The following is a 21,225-nucleotide window of genomic DNA, read 5'->3' as shown; positions in this document are numbered from 1 at the left end:
GAGTCGTACACCACAGCCAGACACAGCTCCTCGTGATGTCATACAGGGCCAAAGTCATTCCCACAGCACAGATGATCACATGACCGTGTAGAGGACAGGGCCCGGTGCCGCGCGGTGCCGGGGGCGGCGGACTCACAAGGCTCCGGTGTATCCGGGCGCGCACAGGCACTCGCCGGTCTCGTGGTGGCAGGTGGCGCCGTTCAGGCACTGGCAGGGCAGCTGGCAGGCCTTGCCGTAGTAGCCCGGCTCGCAGGTCTCCTCGCAGCGCCAGCCCTGGTACCCGTCGGTGCAGACGCAGGCGCCCGTGATGGGGTTGCAGCGCGCCCCGTTCTGGCACTGGCAGCGGTTGCTGCAGTGCGGCCCCCAGTAGTCACTCTCACAACCTGCGGGCGAGAGACACACCAACACACGCTCTCAGAGCTGTTCCTCACACGCTTTCAGTGCTGTTCCTCACACGCTCTCAGAGCTGTTCCTCACACGCTCTCAGAGCTGTTCCTCACACGCTTTCAGTGCTGTTCCTCACACGCTTTCAGAGCTGTTCCTCACACGCTTTCAGTGCTGTTCCTCACACGCTCTCAGTGCTGTTCACCAGCACACGCTCTCAGTGCTGCTCCTCACACGCTCTCAGTCCTGTTCCTCACACGCTCTCACTGCTGTTCCTCACACACTCTCAGTGCTGTTCCTCACACGCTCTCAGTGCTGCACCTCACACGCTCTCAGTGCTGTTCACTAGCACACGCTCTCAGTGCTGTTCACCAGCACACGCTCTCAGTGCTGTTCCTCACACGCTCTCAGTGCTGTTCCTCACACGCTCTCAGAGCTGTTCCTCACACGCTCTCAGTGCTGTTCCTCACACGCTCTCAGAGCTGTTCCTCACACGCTTTCAGTGCTGTTCCTCACACGCTCTCAGTGCTGTTCCTCACACGCTCTCAGTGCTGTTCACCAGCACACGCTCTCAGTGCTGTTCCTCACACGCTCTCAGTGCTGTTCACCAGCACACGCTCTCAGTGCTGTTCACCAGCACACGCTCTCAGTGCTGTTCCTCACACGCTCTCAGTGCTGTTCACCAGCACGCTCTCAGTGCTGTTCCTCACACGCTCTCAGTGCTGTTCCTCACACGCTTTCAGAGCTGTTCCTCACACGCTTTCAGTGCTGTTCCTCACACGCTCTCAGTGCTGTTCCTCACACGCTCTCAGTGCTGTTCCTCACACACTCTCAGAGCTGTTCCTCACACGCTCTCAGTGCTGTTCCTCACACGCTCTCAGTGCTGTTCCTCACACGCTCTCAGTGCTGTTCCTCACACGCTCTCAGAGCTGTTCCTCACACGCTCTCAGAGCTGTTCCTCACACGCTCTCAGTGCTGTTCCTCACAGCTCTCAGTGCTGTTCCCACACGCTCTCAGTGCTGTTCCTCAAACGCCTCAGTGCTGTTCCCCACACCTCTCATGCATGTTCACAGCTCTCATGCTGTTCCTCACCGCTCAGTGCTGTTCTCACCTACTCTCATCCAGTGCTGTTCCTCACACGCTCTCAGTGCTGTTCCTCACACGCTCTCAGTGCTGTTCACCAGCACACGCTCTCAGTGCTGTTCCTCAAACGCTCTCAGTGCTGTTCCTCACACGCTCTCAGTGCTGTTCACCAGCACACACTCTTAGCCTGGCAGACAGTCTCTGCCACATTCACTCTGTCATGCATGTAAATGATTTCCATGCTTCCACCGCCAACTGCCTGTCTTGTGTTCTCACACTTTTATCCTAAAATCAGTCAATTACACAAAGTGGAACAGTGAAATTGTGAAATTCAGACTTTCTTTGGCATTGAATATGGTACTACTCTAAACGGACATAATATTAAAATACCTTTATCTTCACCTCATGTTGTAACCAGATCAATGACACAAAACGCAAAAGAATGAAATGACTGAGGACAGCAGTGCAGTATAACATATAAGCATACCGTGTTATAAACTACTATTGACAAATATGATTATTAAATTATTAAATTAGATTATTAAATCAAGTTAAATGCAGAAGTATTACGACAGTGACAATTTTTGTTGTTTTGGTACTGTACTCCAGCACACTGGACTTTAAATTAAACAAAAGTGCAGACTATCAGCTATAATTTGAGGGTATTTACATCCATTTTAGGGGATCCTTGTAAGATCAGATGTAGGAATCACAGCCCTTTTTATACATAGCCCCCCCCCCCCCCATTTTAGGGGAGCAAAAGTAATTGGACAAATTATTATAACCTGAAATAATGTTGTCAGTTTGCCAAAAGCATATTTCACACCTTTCAGAATTCAGTCAAAGAAAACCCCATAAATCAACACTATAAAGGATTTTTGAACTCATAGAACTTCATTGTCTTGTGCGTATTCAGGGGCAAGGCATTCCTGAATGGTTCATCAATACTCTGCATCCCATGCGTAGAGTCTGTGCAGCGAGATTTCCCTGAAAGAACGTCTCTCCAATCCCACCACAGCCTTCATTAAACTGCCTTTAATTATTCAGATGTACAAAGTGAAAATCAAGCCGCTGATTAGACAGTCTGAAGGGTGGAAGTTTAGTGACCTACCGCAATCCAACTGCAATCCGAACACAAATAAAACAGAAGGGTATTATACGAATCCCACCCCTCACCAAGACTAACCTGACTTGTAGCGTGTGCAAAGTAAACCTGTCTCAGCAGCTAAGTCCCTTTCCTGATAAAGACGTCCCTGCGGGCCTCCCTTTCCTCATATATTTAAAGGGGGCGGATGAATACACAATGTCAGCGTGTGTCCTGATTTTGGCACACCTGCCAGGTTTGTAGATAATAAGCTATCGATCCCCACGTTGTGGGGCCCTCTCTAATGCGAGTGTATGGACGGCTGCATACCCGCCACCAACTCCTCCCTGCTTCCCTGCCTGAAGCAGAAACTGGAGGCTCTGATCACTGGAAGTGACAGTTAAGTGCAAACTGTTTCCTGTGAGCCAGTGGGCATCTGCATCACCACGGAGACAGCAGGTATATGATTAAGGGTTGGAAGAAAGTGTTCTAGTGTGAGTGAGGATGGATGGGTGGGGGGGGGGTGGTCTAGGATCACACAGACCTGGTCTCTGGATTGTGTGTGTGTGTCAGTGTGTGAGTGTGTGTGCGTGTATGTGTGTCTGTGTGTGCGTGAGTGTGCGCGCGCATGTGTGTGTACGTGTTTCTGTGTGTGAGTGCATGTCCATGTCTGTGTGTGTGTGTGTGTGTGTGCGTGTGTGTGTGTGTGTGTGTGTTCTTGAATAAATGTGATCGGTGCTCTGCCTCAGATGTAGTAGGGAGGAGATTTCTGAGTATTGGGCCTCTACCAGGCCAACAGACTGGCACATCAAGCATGGAGTTTTCCACTGGGGGGGCCTGGGTAGTGGATCAGACACTCAGTTTCAGAGCTTTCAGCCCAGATCTGGAGAGGTCACCCATCAGCATTCATCAACCTGCACTTTCACTGTTCCTTTCCCCTGACCAACCCTAAACGGTCCTGCCTTTAAAAGATAGATGAGCCCAAAAAGAGGGGAGTGGACAACTTTACTCAAATCCAGGTACCTCTTCATTTGCAGCTCTCTCTATCTCTCGCTCTCTCTCTCTCTCTGGTTCCTGTACGCCACATATTCAAGACTTACTTGAAGCCTAAAGCCTCTTTGGCTTGCAGCTTGATGTTTCAGCACATTTTGACAAAGCTCATTTTCTGCCCCTCACACAGGGTCAGAGTTCACCCAGTGGCCACCGGCAGCAAGCGTGGCCCCACAGAAATGATTTTACACACACAGCTTGTTTGTAGTTTGTTGCTGAAGTCTGACGTGGCAAATTCCAGCATTAAGAGGAAGAGGAAGAATAAGAAGAAAAAGAGGAAGAAGAAGCTGACAAAGAAGGCAATGAAGACAATGACAAAGAAGAAGAAAAAGTAGAAGAGCCACTGTACTGTAAAAGGCCAACATGCAGACTCGTAAAGTCTGGATCCAATGTTCAGGCTGTGGGGACTTGCAGGCTCCTGAGGGTTTTGGGAAGGGGGGGGGCGTAATCTGCATGATGTGATCTCTGTGAAAAGCCGAGCTCGGTGTTGCTCAGCAGCCAGCAAACACCTTGGTGCAGCGGCTAAAAGAGTCATCAACTCACCGCCTGGCTTTGAAGCGTCCCCCAATGAGGAGTAAGCTCTGGTCTGTCAGCAGCCGGGCAGAGATCCATCAATCTTCCCGCCGTTGGCAGGCCTCTGATCTGCCCCTCCCCTTCCTGTCTTGCGCCCAGCGGAATGAGTTTGTGGCTTCATGCATTTCAGCTTTGTGTGATAAGTAGCGGCCAAAGCCATAAAAATCTGGCGCCGGTGTGGAAGCGACTGCATCTGAGCCGCTCCTCTATCACACATGCGAGGACTATTCAGCTAAGAGCAACGCTTCCACTGATTAGTACAAGTCATATGTCCACTGAATTATACATTTCATTGTGCATGGGGGACCAAAAAAATAAAAATCAGTGCTACGATGATTATTACAGTTGGATTGTCATAAATGACAAGCTAATCAGTCTGGCTGAGGCTAAATTCTGCCACAGTGAACTTCAGCAGGGGGAAGTCTGGGCCTCACAGCTAAATACATGTCAGTAACTGGTAAGAATTCAACTCCATCTAGCTCCATTGCACATGCACATATACCCCCAAACATATATACCCACCCGCACCCACCCATACAAACCTATTCACACCCACACACACACACATCCGCACACACACAAACACATCCACTCACTCCCACCTACTTACACCCCCACACACACACACACACCACAGCTGTACACATCATAGTCACATTATCGCTGGAACAACAGTTCCAGAACAGTTCCAAACAACCACAAACAAGCAAACCTCCCACTCCAGCTGATCCAGTTCAAGCATCACTGCAATAAATTAAGCAGGTTTTAATTAAGAGTCCAGTGACATAAGCCCATTTACTTAATTACCTCCCATCAACCCCTCATCCTCTATCATCCCTCTAGGGGAAGACATCACACACAATCTCTATTATGTATTTTATGTCCTTAACAAGACTATTTCATGAGGTTCACAGGCATTATACAGGGACAGAAACTCAGAACAATTAGGCAGCATTCTAGTCCCTCATTAAACTCAGCACCGCAGTACCTTAATAAGTCTAACTTTTATATTACATATCAACATAACTCTACATTTCACAGACTCAGTCATTAAGTAATACAGGCTGACTATAGTTTATTCTTGGTCACTAATTAGTTTAGTCCCTAACAGTGTACCTCTGTCAACAAGCAGCTTGGTTCATCTCTGAGTTCCACAGTAGCTCCCCAGCACAGGATGTGACAGGAAAAGCTGCCTGATTCAGTATCGAGCTGCTTGTGCCCAGGATCTTATTAAACCTCCTCATGTTCAACAATCAATAGACTTCACAGGGTGAAAAGGAAAGCTTCAGCAATTAAAGGAGTAAGCAAAAAATGGTAAATGATTAAGTAAGGGAATTTGTTCGCAATGTGTTTTTCTAGAAGTGTACAAAATCCTCAACCTGATGTCAGATCCATACTCACTAGGAATGGACTACTAATATAAACAGTAAAAATGCAAGGATCTCACTAGTATAAAAGGTTAATTTAACACAAGCATATATTAAACTGTTGGATAGGTTCTTTTTACTTTGCCTCAACCAACATTATTTAGTTATCCGGCAGGCATTTCTTTAATTTTAGGCACTTAACAGAGCAACTTAAACAGTTTGGATTTTATTTGTGTGTTTGCTTGTGCATTTCAATGTACGATTTATTGAATCAATTCAGGTGCAAGTGCTTTGCCAAAGGACATAACGGTAGTGTCTCACCTGGGAATTGAAGCCAATGTTATAAAAACAGTTCTTTAATCACTGTGCTATGCTGCCAGGTACTCCCTGCAAGCAGAAGGAGTTTCCTATTACAACACTGTAAAAGAGACTCTTCTATAAAACGGACTGATAAAAGCCTCTGACAGCACTGGCTGCACTAAAAGCTGCACTCTCCATTAAGGACCAACAGTTCTCACCACAACTCCCTAACACTCATTACCAGTGTACTTATTAGCACACTACAAAATAACATCATTGATATAAATACCTTTTGGGGGATGTACGTTTTTCCCAAATAGTACTGGTGATTTGTGAGTTGATAAATGTAAAAATGCAAAAGAAGAAGAGTGGACTGCAGCAGGGAGCAGCGGTCATCAGGGTCCACGACCCTGGACAAGCCCCAGCTCTCTCTCTCTCTCTCTCTCTCTCTCTCTGGCATGAAGGGCAGCATGGCAAAGGGGGGATCAGATGCGATCACACACACTGCAGATTCTTATCCAGCAGATAGGATTCGGGTACCCACAGGGAAGGGGTATTATTTTGGTCACCTAGTCCTTCCTGCTCAGTGTTTGATTCGCTCAAAGAAGGCTTAGGACATAGAGCATCCCATCATCATCACAGGTCATACTGGCTTCACTCTACCTTTACAAAACAGAACTCACATCGCCAGAAAGGGAGGACATGGCTGAGTAAATCTTTTGTTTGATCCGGCCAAGTTTTCTCTAGCAAGAGCAAACAAATAACCAGCATCTTTCTCTGGGGCAAGGCCATCCAAAGCCAATGTGTTTATGAGTTAAACTGAGGACTGAAGTTCAAGTTGGGTATTTATTGTGTGCTCTCTGAGCTCCTTCCTCCAGGTCCAAGGACCTCACACTCGGGTCAGTACCCGGCCAATCGTAACTGGCCAGGGGCACTGAAGAGGAGTTCATAACGGTGCTTTGGCGGCACCGCATTGGCTGGGAGTTCAATCGGAGAAAAGGGAGCGCGGCCAATTCGCAGAAACTTCTGCCCTGCTCATTAAAAACAACTTCAGAGTCAAACCACAGCCAGCAGGGAACTGCCGTCTTTGGGCGAAGGAAGACACACGGGACAGATTGTAAGATGTGAATTATGGGAGAATATCCCTGCCCCGACACAGCCAACCTGTATCTCATTCAAACCCCCGCAGCACCCTGGCCAAAGTGTCCTCATCAGCACGCTGTCACACAGCCCGCTGCCTCCCGCACTAAATAATTCACTCCTGAGAAAGACTTTGCTCTTCGTATACAGCGCAACAAAAGCGATAAGCCCGTACGTGTAAATAAACCTTCCCATCGAGCTGACAAGAGGTGATAAATAAAGAAATTAAGGGAGGTTTTTTTTCAGCGAACGAGGATACGCGAGGTCAGTCACAGCTAACGCCGCGCTGCATCGGAGACAATGTCAGCCCAATAAAACGCACTCGCGCCGCACTTAATCTGCACCCACCGATTTCCGATTTTCAATTAATAATTCTAATTAGGATGCAGCGAATTCTGCCGTCAGCGGATCGATGGGGGTGGGTATTGATCCGGAGCCGGGGAGGGTGGACCAGATGTGTGACATCATTGATTCCTTGTGCTAAAGGGTGGGGTTTGGTGGGGTGAAGAGCTTTCGTGGATTGTCCCCTAGCTCAGTGGTATTCAAATTTGGTCCTGGGGACTCGGAGTACGCTTGTTTTCATTCCAACAACAAATACAATTAAAGAATTTTAACAAGCTTTTAATTTTTCTTAATTAGGTTCTTTTCATGTTTAGAGGGATTATTTACCCTCTGAAGCCACATTATGTCATAAATAGCTATGCATGCCATCACATGTTCACATTGTGTCCACATAAAAAGAGGAAACAAAAATTGTAACTGATCACATTCATGAGGGGAATCAATAGGCTCCTAATTAGGCTGTCGAACAAGTGTTTAAGTAAATCATTTTTCCTTCAACTTATTAACACAATTCATGTTTGGCTCATTATCATTTGCTGTTTTGGAATTCTTCATTATCTACAGCAATGTTAGTTTTAGTGACCATGTGCCCACACCTTCACCTGTTAGGAACCTACTGATTCACCTCTTGATCATCCATCCATTATCTATACCTGCTTATCCTGAGCAGGGTACCTGGGGGTGCTGGACCCTATCCCAGGGTGCACTGGGCGAGAGTCAGGAATACACCCTGGACAGGCTGCTAATCTATTGCAGGGCACACACTCATTCACATACATACTCTATGGGAAATTTAAAGTCTCCAATTAGCCTACCTGTATGTCTTCGGACTGTGGGAGGAAACCGGGGTGCCCAGAGGAAACCCACATGGACATGGCGAGCACATGCAAACTCCACACAGAAAGGCCCCAAGCCAAGATTTAAACCCATAACCTTCTTGCTGTGAGGTAACAGTGATACCCTAAATACACACACACACACACACACACACACACTCACTTTAGCAAACACACAGAACAGGCCAATGTGGGTGGGGAGAAAGATAGTCACAGGGGTATGTTCTTGATTTTTTTAAAAACAGTAAAGGTTTCTGGGAAAGTCTCCAAAATCCAGAAGTCTTGATTCCATCTGAAAACATGGTTTCAGGAAGGGTAGGAAAAGTGAAGAAAGCCACAATATTTCACTGGAATACAAACAGCCTTTTTTATGATTCAGAAACGGCTTTTTTCCCCCACAAAAATAAACACAAATAACATGTGGGAATGTTTCTGCAGGGGCTGACTCTGCGGGGTCTCCCCACCTTTAACAAACTTTAGTTAGGCACCTTTCAAATTAGCGGCCATCTCCACAGCGCAGTAATTGCCTTTTAATGATCGCACATTATGCAAATGCTTCTCATGAGAAGATCAATCTTGCGCTGGGTTTATGGCTCTCAGCAGGTGACTGTCGACTCACCAGCATTATGATTACTCAGAGCTGCCAGCGCACTCCTATCCAAGTTACCGTCATCCCGCCATCAAACGGAAAGTTATCAGCTGTGCCCTGGCTAATAAAATGATTAAACGATTTTTCTTTATACGCTTCTTTATGTCTTTAATACGTATATTCACAATAATTTAAAGGTTATACCTATAAGTAGACCTAAACATGGAATGCCCAAAATATGGTAAAACCTAAGCATTGCTAAAATGGAAGACAGCCCACATTACATTGTCACAATTCAGATGCATGCATATGCACTATATCACAAATATACAGATTTCGCGCTAGCAATTGTCATCATATCAGTCATCGAGCTGGCTACTATCAATCTTTGTGGTCAGTGCTGATTAAGGAGCACATTTAAAATGAAAACCTGACAGTACTTCAGTGCAAAGTAATCTGTAGCGTAATAATACTGGCACTGGGAAAGTTGAGGTGGTTTCATGCTTGCATAGCTTGGTTCGTGTTCGATTGGTGAGGAGGCAGCGGCAGTAGCTTCCTGCCTATCTCTCTTCTTTAAAACTGGATGCCTGCTATTGCACACTCATTACAGGCTCACCAGATAACAACATGATTCACTTAGGAGCGTATGGATTGAACAGCCACGCTGAATAGGGAGGAAATTGGTGTGAGTACGTGGGATGGGCTGTAGGAGTGTGTGTTGTGAGTAGGAACTTGCTAATAGACACACAGAGATAGAGTAATGGAACTGCTGCTGCTACTTTAAGCTTAACCCTGTTCAAGTGTGTGTTAAAATTATGGAGGATTCTTTATTGGCATTAGTCAGGTGCCAACATTTACTTAGCCAGTGAACAATGTTTTAACAAATATTTTTGTTCAGGAACTCTGGGGAAAAAATAGTGTTGCTTTTTTTGCGTGGGCTCATACTAAAATTTTCAGTTACTTTTAGTTCTCTTTTGTTTCTGAAACCATTCCCCTTCACTGTATAAAAGTATATGTTGTATACTCAAATCTCTGGTAGTATATATCTACCAATAAATTCACTAAGCCTGTTGTTTCTTCATTTTAAGACCCCTTATGCTGCCCTTAAGTAGACAGCCTATCTTAGGCTTCTGATATATTTATACCGGTAGTTTCTTCCAGAAGCAATTCAGGTGAAGTAATTTCAAGGGTACAGCAGTAATGCCTTGCTTTGGGATTCAAGCCTACAACTAGTGAACCTCACTAGAGTCACCTCTTCTGAAACAAGTGCTGTAATATAATGTAATTCACTGCCCTGGTATATCCAAGTACCCTGCATATTTGCAAGTGAAATCTAGCCAGGCTGTATAACTGTTGCTGAGATTCCTGCAGGGACGTGTGGGTGCGTGGGGGGGGGGAGGCTGCAGGGGTCTGTAAGCAGTGCGCCGGTGAGGAGGACTCAGGGAAGAGTCTGTGCGGCTCTCAGTCCGCCTCTCCCCTGCAGCCTCCCAGCCATCGCTCTCTCTCCCTCCCGGGACTGGCCGGACTCCGCGAAAAGGTCAGGAAATCCTGGAGTGCAAATTTGTCCTCAATGAACTTTTCAGCGCAGTTTTGTCTCTATCCACCCACTCCACCCCCCCACCCCCACCCCCCTTCCCAAAACTCCTGGGACCCATGAATTATTCTTGCGGCTTTTCAAAGTCACAGGGAAGTCACCAAGGCAGCGGCTGTGAGAGGCTCCTTTGTGTGTGTCGCTCTCTGGCTCCGACAGCCGGCCGCAGAGGCCCCCAAACAAGCCGCGCGCGAGTGAATGGAGGGCCAGGAAATGGGAGGCGCTGGCTTGCGTGTTAATGGCTCGCTTTTCCACAGAACCTCACCGCCATCTCCTTGAATGCCAGTCATGAGAAACATTGTTATTCAGAATGCTGAAAATAAGGGAGAGGTGCCTTATTTCCCTCACTAAAGTCTGACAGTCACATACGGCTCAAGAGAAGAAAAAGAGTCTGCGAAGAAATAAAGAACGAAAAGCAGTTCCAGGAATTGGAGCAATGACATCAGCCCAGCAATTCCTGAGTATTGAGTGTCATCTGCAGAATTATACGGTAAAATATGTTTAAAATTAAACTGTTTATGATTTTAAGAAAATCAACTAGAACTAAAAAAATCATTTCAGGGAGGCTGAGCATATCTTGCAGCAGTTTTATTTCTTGGAACTCAGATTCAACATATCTTGAGGGGCATAAACTTAAGGTAAAAAATAAACATATTTTTGTGCTTGTTTTTGCAAGCAAGATTCTGAAGCGAAATGCCAAAACCCAAAAACAAGCACAAAATTAAATTGAAATTACATTTCTGAAATAATAACTCAGTGAAATTATATAAATGGTTTTCTCCTTAAAGGAAAAACTATAAGAAAAGAAAAAAACTAGGGACCAGTTTGTATAAACCAAGATGGTGTATATGTGGTAGTAAAATGTATATAGATAGCTATATGACTACAGGTCATTTTGTCACTTTAGACATACTTTATGGTTTCATGATACATTTATGATACATTCACACATTTTCTTCCTGCATTTAATGATGCTGAAATAATTTTTAATATTATTTAACACAGAAGACATATGCCCAAGTTCTATATGTCATTTATCATGAGGAGTGAGGAAGAAAAATGTAAATAAGAATCACACTTTGTGTGTGTGTGTGTGTGTGTGTGTATCTGTGCGTGGGTGTGTGTGTGTTTGTGTGACCCAAGCTAAAAGCAGAAAACTGAACTATAAAATGAAAAGGAAAATAACTTGAGAGGTACCAGTAGATAAAAACACAACATAGAGGCTTCCAAACCAGCTGTGATAACAAATTCCCTCAAAGTCTCCTTTGATCCTTACTAGCCAGATGCCCTTTAGCAGAAGCCACAGATCACAGAGCCCCGGCTGACTGCGATAGCATCTTGGTGGCGCGTGTTTTTATGTGCTTTTTTTTTTTTGTTGTTGTCCTTTTCCCTTTTCTCTGTGGCAAAGCTTGGGATTTAATTTAATTCCACTGCTTTTAATGTCTGCATTAGCGTAATTAAAGAAAGGGAGGGGGGAGGAAAAGAGTTGTTTATCCCGACCTTGGGGGAATTGGCCAGGCCATTTAGCGCAGGCAGGTCTGTGCCTCCCAACAGTGCGACCAGTATATCCAGGACCTTAAACGGGGCTCCATCGATCTGGGAGTCAAATTGACTTGAAGGAGGTAGCAAGCAGAGGTCTGGTGGGGCCTCGGGGGCGGCTGTTGTGAGGAGCGTGATCTCAAAGAGCCCTTGATGGATTAGCTCTATGGGTGAGGCCTGTGTGGACCGTACCCTGATTCCCACTCAAATACCAACATTGAAAGGTTTCTTTCAAATAGTACACAATATACTCTGTGTGTCACTCATCCACTTTCAGCTTTCAGCAACTGCATGACAGAACACACACGCGTGCACACGTACATACACACACACACACGCAGGTACGCAAGTATGTATGCACACACGCATGTACACGCACACAAGCAAGTATACGCACATGAGCACACACATGCACACAGCACACACACATGCACACATACGCGCACACACACACACACACATGCACACCCACAAACGCATGAAGCACATACGCACGCGCACACACATACACATAGATATGACAGAATTGGATACTAGAGTACAGTGCACTTAGGTCAATATTTTTTATTTTAAATCTTGCATATCCTGTTTCCTCCAGCACCTTACTTCTCACCCAAATTTACATTTCCAGCCAACTCAGGCAGGTGATACAGTGGCAATTTTAACACGACTGTTGGCTTGAAAATCATCCATCTATAGCAACTTACAGACAGAAGAGTAAGGCTCCCCACTGAGCTGCCTTCGCTGTTAATGCCAACCCTCTCTGCATTTGCTTGATGGTGTGAAAGAACACATTCACATTAGATACGACACACCAGAGATGGCCAAGTGTACAATGGTACTGTAGTGGATGAGTCCATCCCACAGTACTCTCTGCTTCTCCTCTGGCTTCACTTGAAAGAGACAGAGATGTATAATGTCAGATATATATGTCCACCCCTGGAAGAAAATGGCCACAGGGACCTAAGCTGGACCGCAGAGTGAAAAAGAAGAGGTGGGTTGTTAGGCAGGATCTGTATTAGCCTGCGCTCTCCTTCATCAATGGGGGATATGGCCGAAATTAGACAGACCAACAAACACAGAAACCACAACAAGAGAGGGTGGGACTAAACTCAAAACATTGCACTGAGCCTCTCTGGTTGGGTGGGGGGCTGGGGGGGGGGGGGGTTCTTAGGGAATTTTCTTTAAAGTTTGCATTCAAATTTAATACCAAACGAATAGATGAGTACGTCGATGCGGTGCTGACGATTAATTGGACTTGGCAGGGCAGGGAGTTAATTCGTCAGCATTTCGGCAAGGTGCTCGCCAGAGAGCAGCAGGACAATCGATGTCTCCAGGGAGACCGTGTAATCACTGTAAAGCTCAAATTAAGTCCAGGGTTAAATATCAGGAGATTGCAGGTCCAGCGCTGGACTGCTAATACATTCCCCTTCTCCACACACAGATCAAGGACACTGCATCACAGCATGCCCTCTCTCACCCTCACTGCACAACACACCGGCAGCCCCAACCCCCACAGACCCCGCCCAGAGCGTGCCTCACAAACTCTGCACTGGGCCAGGACAAGACACACTGTACACCGCGATGGTGTTCTGAACAGTACTGTATTTAAAAGAATAGAAGGAAAAAAATTCAGTCAAATGGCATTTTAGAGGAACAGAATTAACAGACAGAACATAACTACGGCGACGAGACGCGCAGCGCAGTCTGTCTGGTGGCCAGCTCTCCAGCTGTATATGACAGCAGGGGGCTCCTCCACCCTCCCACACAGCAGGGGGCTCCTCCACCCTCCCACACAGCTGGGGGCTCCTCCACCCTCCCCCACAGCAGGGGGCTCCTCCACCCTCCCACACAGCTGGGGGCTCCTCCACCCTCCCACACAGCTGGGGGCTCCTCCACCCTCCCCCACAGCAGGGGGCTCCTCCACCCTCCCACACAGCAGGGGGCTCCTCCACCCTCCCCCACAGCAGGGGGCTCCTCCACCCTCCCCACAGCGGGGCTCCTCCACCCCCACACAGCAGGGGCTCCTCCACCCTCCCCACAGCTGGGGGCTCCTCCACCCTCCCCCACAAACAGGGGCTCCTCCACCCTCCCCCACAGCTGGGGGCTCCTCCACCCTCCCCACAGCGGGGCTCCTCCACCCTCCCCCACAGCTGGGGGCTCCTCCACCCTCCCACACAGCAGGGGACTCCTCCACCCTCCCCCACAGCTGGGGGCTCCTCCACCCTCCCCCACAGCTGGGGGCTCCTCCACCCTCCCACACAGCTGGGGGTTCCTCCACCCTCCCAGACATTTTCTCATCTGTGGTCCCTTCTCCATCTACCCTCTCTGCTTTCCCCATGTCTGAAAAAAATTAAAGGAGGGTGAAACTATCTATTTTTAACAAATGAACCTGGGGTAACATTCAAACCTCACCTCAAAACCAAGAGACTCAGGCACTGAAAGAATTCCAAAAATTCACATGAGCTACAATCCTGTGAATGGTATATAATTTTCAGCTATTATGAAACTGTGACCTTTTCCTAAAGACAATGTTTTTAAAGTAATATCTTATTTAATTTCATCATCCACATATTCACACTAATGGATAACATTTGTGTAACCACTGATTGTATTCGTAGTTGGTGAGGTAAATTTAACAATCAAATTTAACAATCTAATTATCTGCACAATCCCCATCTCCATCAATGTGCTGATAAAACACTTTATTTTGCCCTCTATAAGACAACCAATGATCAGCCATATAGCCATTCTCTCTTGCTCACCTCCCTAAAGCTAATGGTCCAAATAAACACTTTTTGAGCAAAGTCCTGCTAACAATAAATCTTCTTTAATGGGACATTGAGGGCTTGCTAGAGACACTGGGAGAGGTGAGGGCAGCACACAGAGAAGATTCAGGAGGGCTCTGCAGGATTCCTACAGGGGATGGGGAAAGGGGATTGGGTGGATAGCAGGGGGGTGGTTCTAAATTCTCATCATGGGCTGGTTGTTAATTAGCAGGCCTGGGAGTGGTCACATGTGGTTCCTCAACCACAATTCACCAGCAGCTGCTCCGCCTTCCCAAACACCTCACCCAGCAGCCATTGCAACCCTAATTCTAAGGGAGTACCAGTCCCTTCTTTACAGAAGCACAGGCATTATTTTTTTTTAACTTCACACTCACGGGTACAACTGCAAACCGCACACTGCCAATACCCTTACATTCACAAACAACATGGATATCAGAGCGGATATCGAAGACTGATTTTTTTTAAAAACCTCCCCCATACCTGCCCACACAACTGGCCTTGTTTAAAGCTGACAAGGGAATTTAGCAAATATTACATTTTCTTTTCCAATTTTTAAGCAATATCTTGAGTTCAGCTGTCAGCAAAATCAAACAAAAAATTCAATTCGTGCATTGTGTAAAAATAAATAAATAAATACAAACTCTAAAAACAAGTCACACTTGCTTAAAGTCATTATCCAACAGCAAGGACCTCACTATCACAATCCGGGCTGAATGCCCCACTGAGTAACTTTAATCCCTTCCTGAGCGTGCATTTGCTTTCGCTTTAAATCCTTTTTATTTTTGTTTTCAGTCATCATCGGCCGCTCGTCTGGCAGCAGAAAGCGCACCCGCACACAGCCTCCCCCCCTCCCCTGCAGTAAAAGGCGCGGGTTCAGAGAGGTGCTCCACCAGCTAATATATCAGCAGACGCTGGGGGTCAAAGCTCTCCGTTTTAAATGAAATAAAACACAGCTGTCGTGCAATAAGCAGTGAGCAATCAGAGCGAGGTGCTGGAGGGGAGCAGGCCGGGCGCCCCGCTCGCTTCCAGTGCTCTTTGCGTTCCCCGCCACTGAGCCGGAAAGGGTCAGGCTTCATAAGTACATAAAACCTATTTTATGAGGCAGCACATTTTAATCCCCCTGCCGACCCCCGTGGGAGGAGGGTTTGGACTTTCTGATCAGCCGCGGCCAAGGAGAGGCGCGCTGCAGCTGGCAGCCAGCGGGGCTCTCGACGCGAGGAACCGCGGTGCTGATTCCTTCCTTCTCCCCCCGCTGATTGCGCGCTCTTTCAGCGAGAGGGGTTACTGATTACAGCCGGAGGTTCGCTAGCGACGGCTCCGCATCGGCATAGTGGTAATGATGAGCGGACAATGACAGGCCGAGCGAGAGCGAGAGAGAGACAGAGAGAGAGAGAGAGAGAGAGAGAGAGAGAGAGAGAGAGAGAGAGAGAGAGGGGGGAGAGAGAGAGAGAGGGAGGGAGAGGGAGAGAGAGAGGGAGAGAGAGGGAGGGAGAGAGAGAGAGAGAGAGAGGGAGGGAGAGGGAGAGAGAGAGAGAGAGCAAGAGAGAGACACAGAGAGAGAGCAAGAGAGAGACAGAGAGAGAGCGAGAGAGAGACAGAGAGACAGAGAGAGAGAGACAGAGAGACAGAGAGAGAGAGAGAGACAGAGACAGACAGAGAGAGAGAGAGCAAGAGAAAGACACAGAGAGCAAGAGAGAGACAGAGAGACAGAGAGAGAGAGAGAGGGAAATGATCTCCCAGCACCTGTCTGTCACTCACTCTGCCTGTGCCAATAAAGCTCAGCGGGTGGCAAAAAGCAAGACAGAAGAGAGAACAAGGGTAGGAGGGTGAAGGGGGGGGGGGGGTGTAGCAGACGCTTATATCAGTGCCCACACTAGCAGTAGCTCATGGGTAGCGCGCAAAAAAAGTGGTTCACAAAAGAAAAAAACACACGTAGCTATCACGACAAACAGCTCAGGGACATCCCTGCTGTGCTGCATTTGATGAGCGCTGCTATGTGCTTAGGGGAGAGGGGAAAGATGAGAGAACAGAGAATTTACCCGGACACCAGCTGACTCGCCAAGTGGCCCAATTCACTTACCCAGGCAAATAAGCGAGCAGCAAGGGGCGCCACAGAAAAGCATGTCCATGCCGCGTGATTTTAAGTTAAAGACGAATTTCATTCTCTTCCTGTCCGTGTAAACAAGGGTATGAAAAAACAGGAAAACAACCTTCTGTCATGGACAGCACATTTTTGCACCCTGAACTTTTCCCCACTCTGAAAAACCCATGTGGTACCTGAGAGACTGTGCCCATCACCTGTACTCCTCGTCAGATTCCAAACAGGAAGTTTGTCCAGGATTGCATAAGAAAACTGTTAGCATCACACCTTTAGAAAGCTACACAAGCAATCCTGCTAATGTGCAAGTCTACCCTTGTGAGAAAAATCACATGTGAAAACTCAACTTGTGAACCCATGTGGACTATAAAAACAATCCTACTTATAAGATGAGAGCAGAAAAGGGTAACCTATGCTATTTTGTTGATGTTAGTCACAAGTTTTGTTTTCACATGTGAAAATGGTAGTTCACATTTGAAAAAGTCAGACACGTGAAAATCTGGGATTCCCATGAGAAGGTGGTAATTTCATGTGATTTTTTCATAATTGTGAACGATAATTAGATGTCAGTGGAAGAGACTGAGACAGACAGAGTAATAGACAGAGACACACAGAGAGACAAAGAGCAGAACCAGAAAGGGTGAGACAGGCAAAATGAAAGAGAAAGAGAAAGAATAAAGTAATCAACAGAACAAGGCAAGAGAGGAGATAGAGACATTCTTTTAAAAAATTGTGATTATAAGACCTATTTTAATGCCCTCCAGACTGGCATAAATCATGCCGGAAGAATTAAGCCTGACTTTGAGTCTATAAATCTGGTACATGCCAGCCAACCACAGTCTGAGAGATAGCGAGAAGACATTTCTCTCTGACAGCGTTTGTGTTTTTAGTGAGAGATAAATAGAGATGGTGGCTTTGTTTATTCTTTGGTTTTTTCTTATTTTAAAAGCATTATCGGGTCCTGAAACAAGTCCTAACTGTGCCAGTGCCAAATGATGTTGGCAGCCTTGCAGGACAATGCACTGACAGTTATAGTATCACCCAGGGAGGGGTCCAGTTGGCAGGGTTTCCCCTGTCTAACTGCACACTAGCAACTCCTCTGTTCAGCCGGGAATCTGCAAGAAGCTTAATTATCTGGGGCGATGGCTACATTCGGCTCAGCTGATGGACTGAAGGAATATCCAAAACTGATTAAATGTCCTGCAGCAATTGGATGAGCTTGTTCCAATCGAGTGAGACACAGTGGATGATGACTTAACTCAATTTCAAATTATATAGCAGAACTCACATCTAAACCTTAAGTTCATGTCTCAGTAGTGCTTAATCAAGCTCTACACATCAGCAGTAAAACACACTTGTAGTTTTGAGCAATGGCAATGCATGGCTAAACCCAAGAGAATAAGGCTGTAACATTACATTCACATTTAGGCGTTTAGTAGAAGCTCTTATCCAGTGACACTTACAAAGTGCTGCAAAAAGGTTATGCAAAGATCAACAGCAATATCCAGTTATTAGTATCACAACCAATAGAAAGAGTCATTACGTAAACTTACTACATAAAGTAAAGTGCCACAGTAGGTGCAAGAGGGACCCAGTTATTCGTATCTCAACTGACAGTAAGTGTCATTACCTAAATTTACAGTATAAAGCTAAGTACCATAGTAAGCACAAGATTGAGTTAGAGGGTGTAGTGCTAAAAGAAGCATAATGGATTTGGGGTTATGCTACTAAATTTAGCTTAAGTCTGTGCAGCATAACAGTGTAAATGCTCAGAACTCAGGAGAGGTAAGTCAGTTTACAGAGCCAAAACACAGTTTGAACAGCTGGGGTTTTGGTCTGCGGCAGAAGACAGACAGTGACAGTGTGCTGACTGTTTTGGGGAATTCCCTCTTGGGCACAACCTCAATCTGAACTCCTTATCACTCCCCACATCCACCCTGCTCTGAGGAAGCTTCTCTCTCCACCCTTGCCTCAGCAGTCCATTCATATGGACCAGTGAAGTAGTTTGAGAAGCAATCTGCAGACTCAGGCTGTGGATGCTCTTTGATGGGCCTCCTGGCTGGGGACAGTGTAACTGTGGGGGTGGGGGGGGGGGGGCATAGCACAGAGCCAGAATGTTCTGCAGGGATTTGACTCCGTGGTCCAGTTTGTTTGGTTGCCCTGTTAAAGGCTGCATTAAACCCAGTGTTGCCTTCAGTCTTACATTAAGCTCACTGCTGTGGTTAATCCTATAGTCAAACTATACATTATATAGTGGGATAGGATACGCTGCAGTCGGTCCTACAGTGTATCCTGCAGTCAACCCAGTTTTGTAGAAATACGCTCGATGCTGTGGTAAGCCCAAAAGTTGCCGTCATTCATTGTGGATCCTCCCCCCCCTCTGCACCGAACAGATACGCCAGCCAGCTCTCTGCCACATGTCACTTCTGCCTGTTCATCACCCCCTGCCAAAACCCCCCTCCCCAATACACTAATGAGCCCGGCCATTCATTACAATACATTACAATAATGCATCCCTCCGGCCTGCCGGGCTGATTGGTTACTCTCAAAGTGCACGGGAGGATGATGTATGTCACTCAGAAGCACGGCTGAGCACTACAATTAAGCTCCATTGTCACTCCATCAGCCGAATGTCATTCGTTTAAAGTACCACTGATCTTTAAACCAAAAATATTTACATCTAGGAAATATACGAAAATGTAATACAAAGACAGAAACATTCCTTAGTTAATCTAATTGTGCAATTTCACCACAAATGGCACTTCAATATTAAGACCATATGACTGAACTTGTCAACCATATATTTTTTTCATGCATTTTTTTTGAAGGTATTAATCTCTTTTTCATGCTTTTTCTTGTATTTCTGGTTATAGTTTATACTTCTTGTAAAATAAACATTCAAAAAATGGCTGAGCATCATGATAATGTCTTATGGACACGGTCTAATTTCTGTGCACTTTCACATTTCACAGGATCAAACGTTCTTCCTGAGCCTTGTCCATTCCCAGGTGTGTTGGCAGACCATATGCATCACCTGCTACACTGAGTTTAATGTATGGAGTTTCAAATGTTTCTCATCTGAGGGCTGTGCTGCCTTTTTACCAAAAATAATAAAAAGTGATGTTACAGTTATGGCCATGATCAGCGGCCCTGGAATGCTCTGCCTCTGCCTGAGTCTTTGGCCCTGGGCCTCTTCTACAGGGTCTCCTCTGCATCGCTCAGTCCCTCTCTCTCCACTGAGGTCGAACTGATATGGATAATTTACTGTGCTTGACTGCAACAAAGATGAAAAACAGTGTGCTAGACGGTCATGTGTCCCACGTGCATAAAATGAGCGCATACTTTTCCAGACTCTTGAGTTTATTGAGCGGGTTTGAGGGACGTTTATAGGGCAAGGACTGCTGGGAGGACAGGTGAGGTCATGCATCCCCCCCATCACAAACTCAGAACACGGCCCTGCTCTCCTCTGGGGCCCTAGTCTTTGAGGGAACTTTTAATTCAGCCAGACGCACATCAATGCCTTTCAATTATATCTAAAAAAAAAAAAAAGGAAAATTATCTTCTGCTTCTTTAAATTAGAGGGTGATGATCAGAGATAGACCTGCACCTCCAGCATCTGGAAACACTTCAGAATATGGTGAAGGCATACATGCTTAGTCCATTAATAACTTCATTCTCAGGCATTAAGAAGAAATTGTTGATGGCTAGTCATCATAAATAAATTAGTTGTTATAAAGGTATAGTAAAGGAGGTCCTGGAGGTCTGAAGGAAAAGACCGGAGCAATGTATATTGGTTTTTGCTGAAACCTTGGCCACCTTCCTGTTTTAAGGAGGTGTCATGACTTTATGCTTATTAAGTATTAAAAGCCGTACGGCAGTCTACATAAATAAAGACTATATTTAATATATTTTCCTACTTTGGAATTGTCACATACATAGAACTACCAATGATGAAACACTTAAAAAAATGTTTGGCAATGTGAAAATTACGTCCGCACTTTAAAAAAATAACTTTATGATGAGGGTAGTGCCCAAACAGTCTCAGGATATTTATACTGTTCCGAACACATTGAAAAAAGCCAGACCTTGGACACCATGCTGGGACCCTGCAGTAAAACACATGACCTGCAGATTTTCAGAAAATGCAGTGTTCAGTTCACACACAGGGACACTGCGGCTGTGCACCCCAGGGTCAGGCAGCTCATTGGAGGCAGTGGGAGTGCCCAGCAGGAAAACCATCCTCTCCCACTCCCACACGAACCCCTGCACCTCCTCCCCCACCCCCTTCACTCAGTTCTACAACGCACATTAATTATTGGCCAGGAGAGCCTAACATGGAGGAGAATGCCACGAAATTAAAGAAAGAGAAGAAAGAACTGATTAAGGATATGTACGATGTTTTTTCTTTCTCTGTTTACATATTCTGCTTCCAGGTTCCTTGTCTCTAATTTCTTTTTCTT

The 21,225-nt window shown here is 46.1% G+C and overlaps 1 protein-coding gene across 1 annotated transcript in view; it reads right to left on the bottom strand.

Moving 5' to 3' along the window:
* megf11 (multiple EGF-like-domains 11) overlaps positions 1-21,225 on the bottom strand; it is an 88,106-nt gene that overhangs the window by 33,081 nt on the left and 33,800 nt on the right. Inside the window, exon 6 of the mRNA XM_064312882.1 lies at positions 137-383. Within this exon, the coding sequence (XP_064168952.1) occupies positions 137-383 (247 nt within the window). The remainder of the gene's footprint in view (positions 1-136; positions 384-21,225) is intronic.

Source organism: Anguilla rostrata, chromosome 16 (genome assembly GCF_018555375.3).
Source record: "Anguilla rostrata isolate EN2019 chromosome 16, ASM1855537v3, whole genome shotgun sequence".
Classification (NCBI taxonomy): Eukaryota; Metazoa; Chordata; class Actinopteri; order Anguilliformes; family Anguillidae; genus Anguilla; species Anguilla rostrata.
This window is presented reverse-complemented; position numbering and strand designations above follow the sequence as displayed.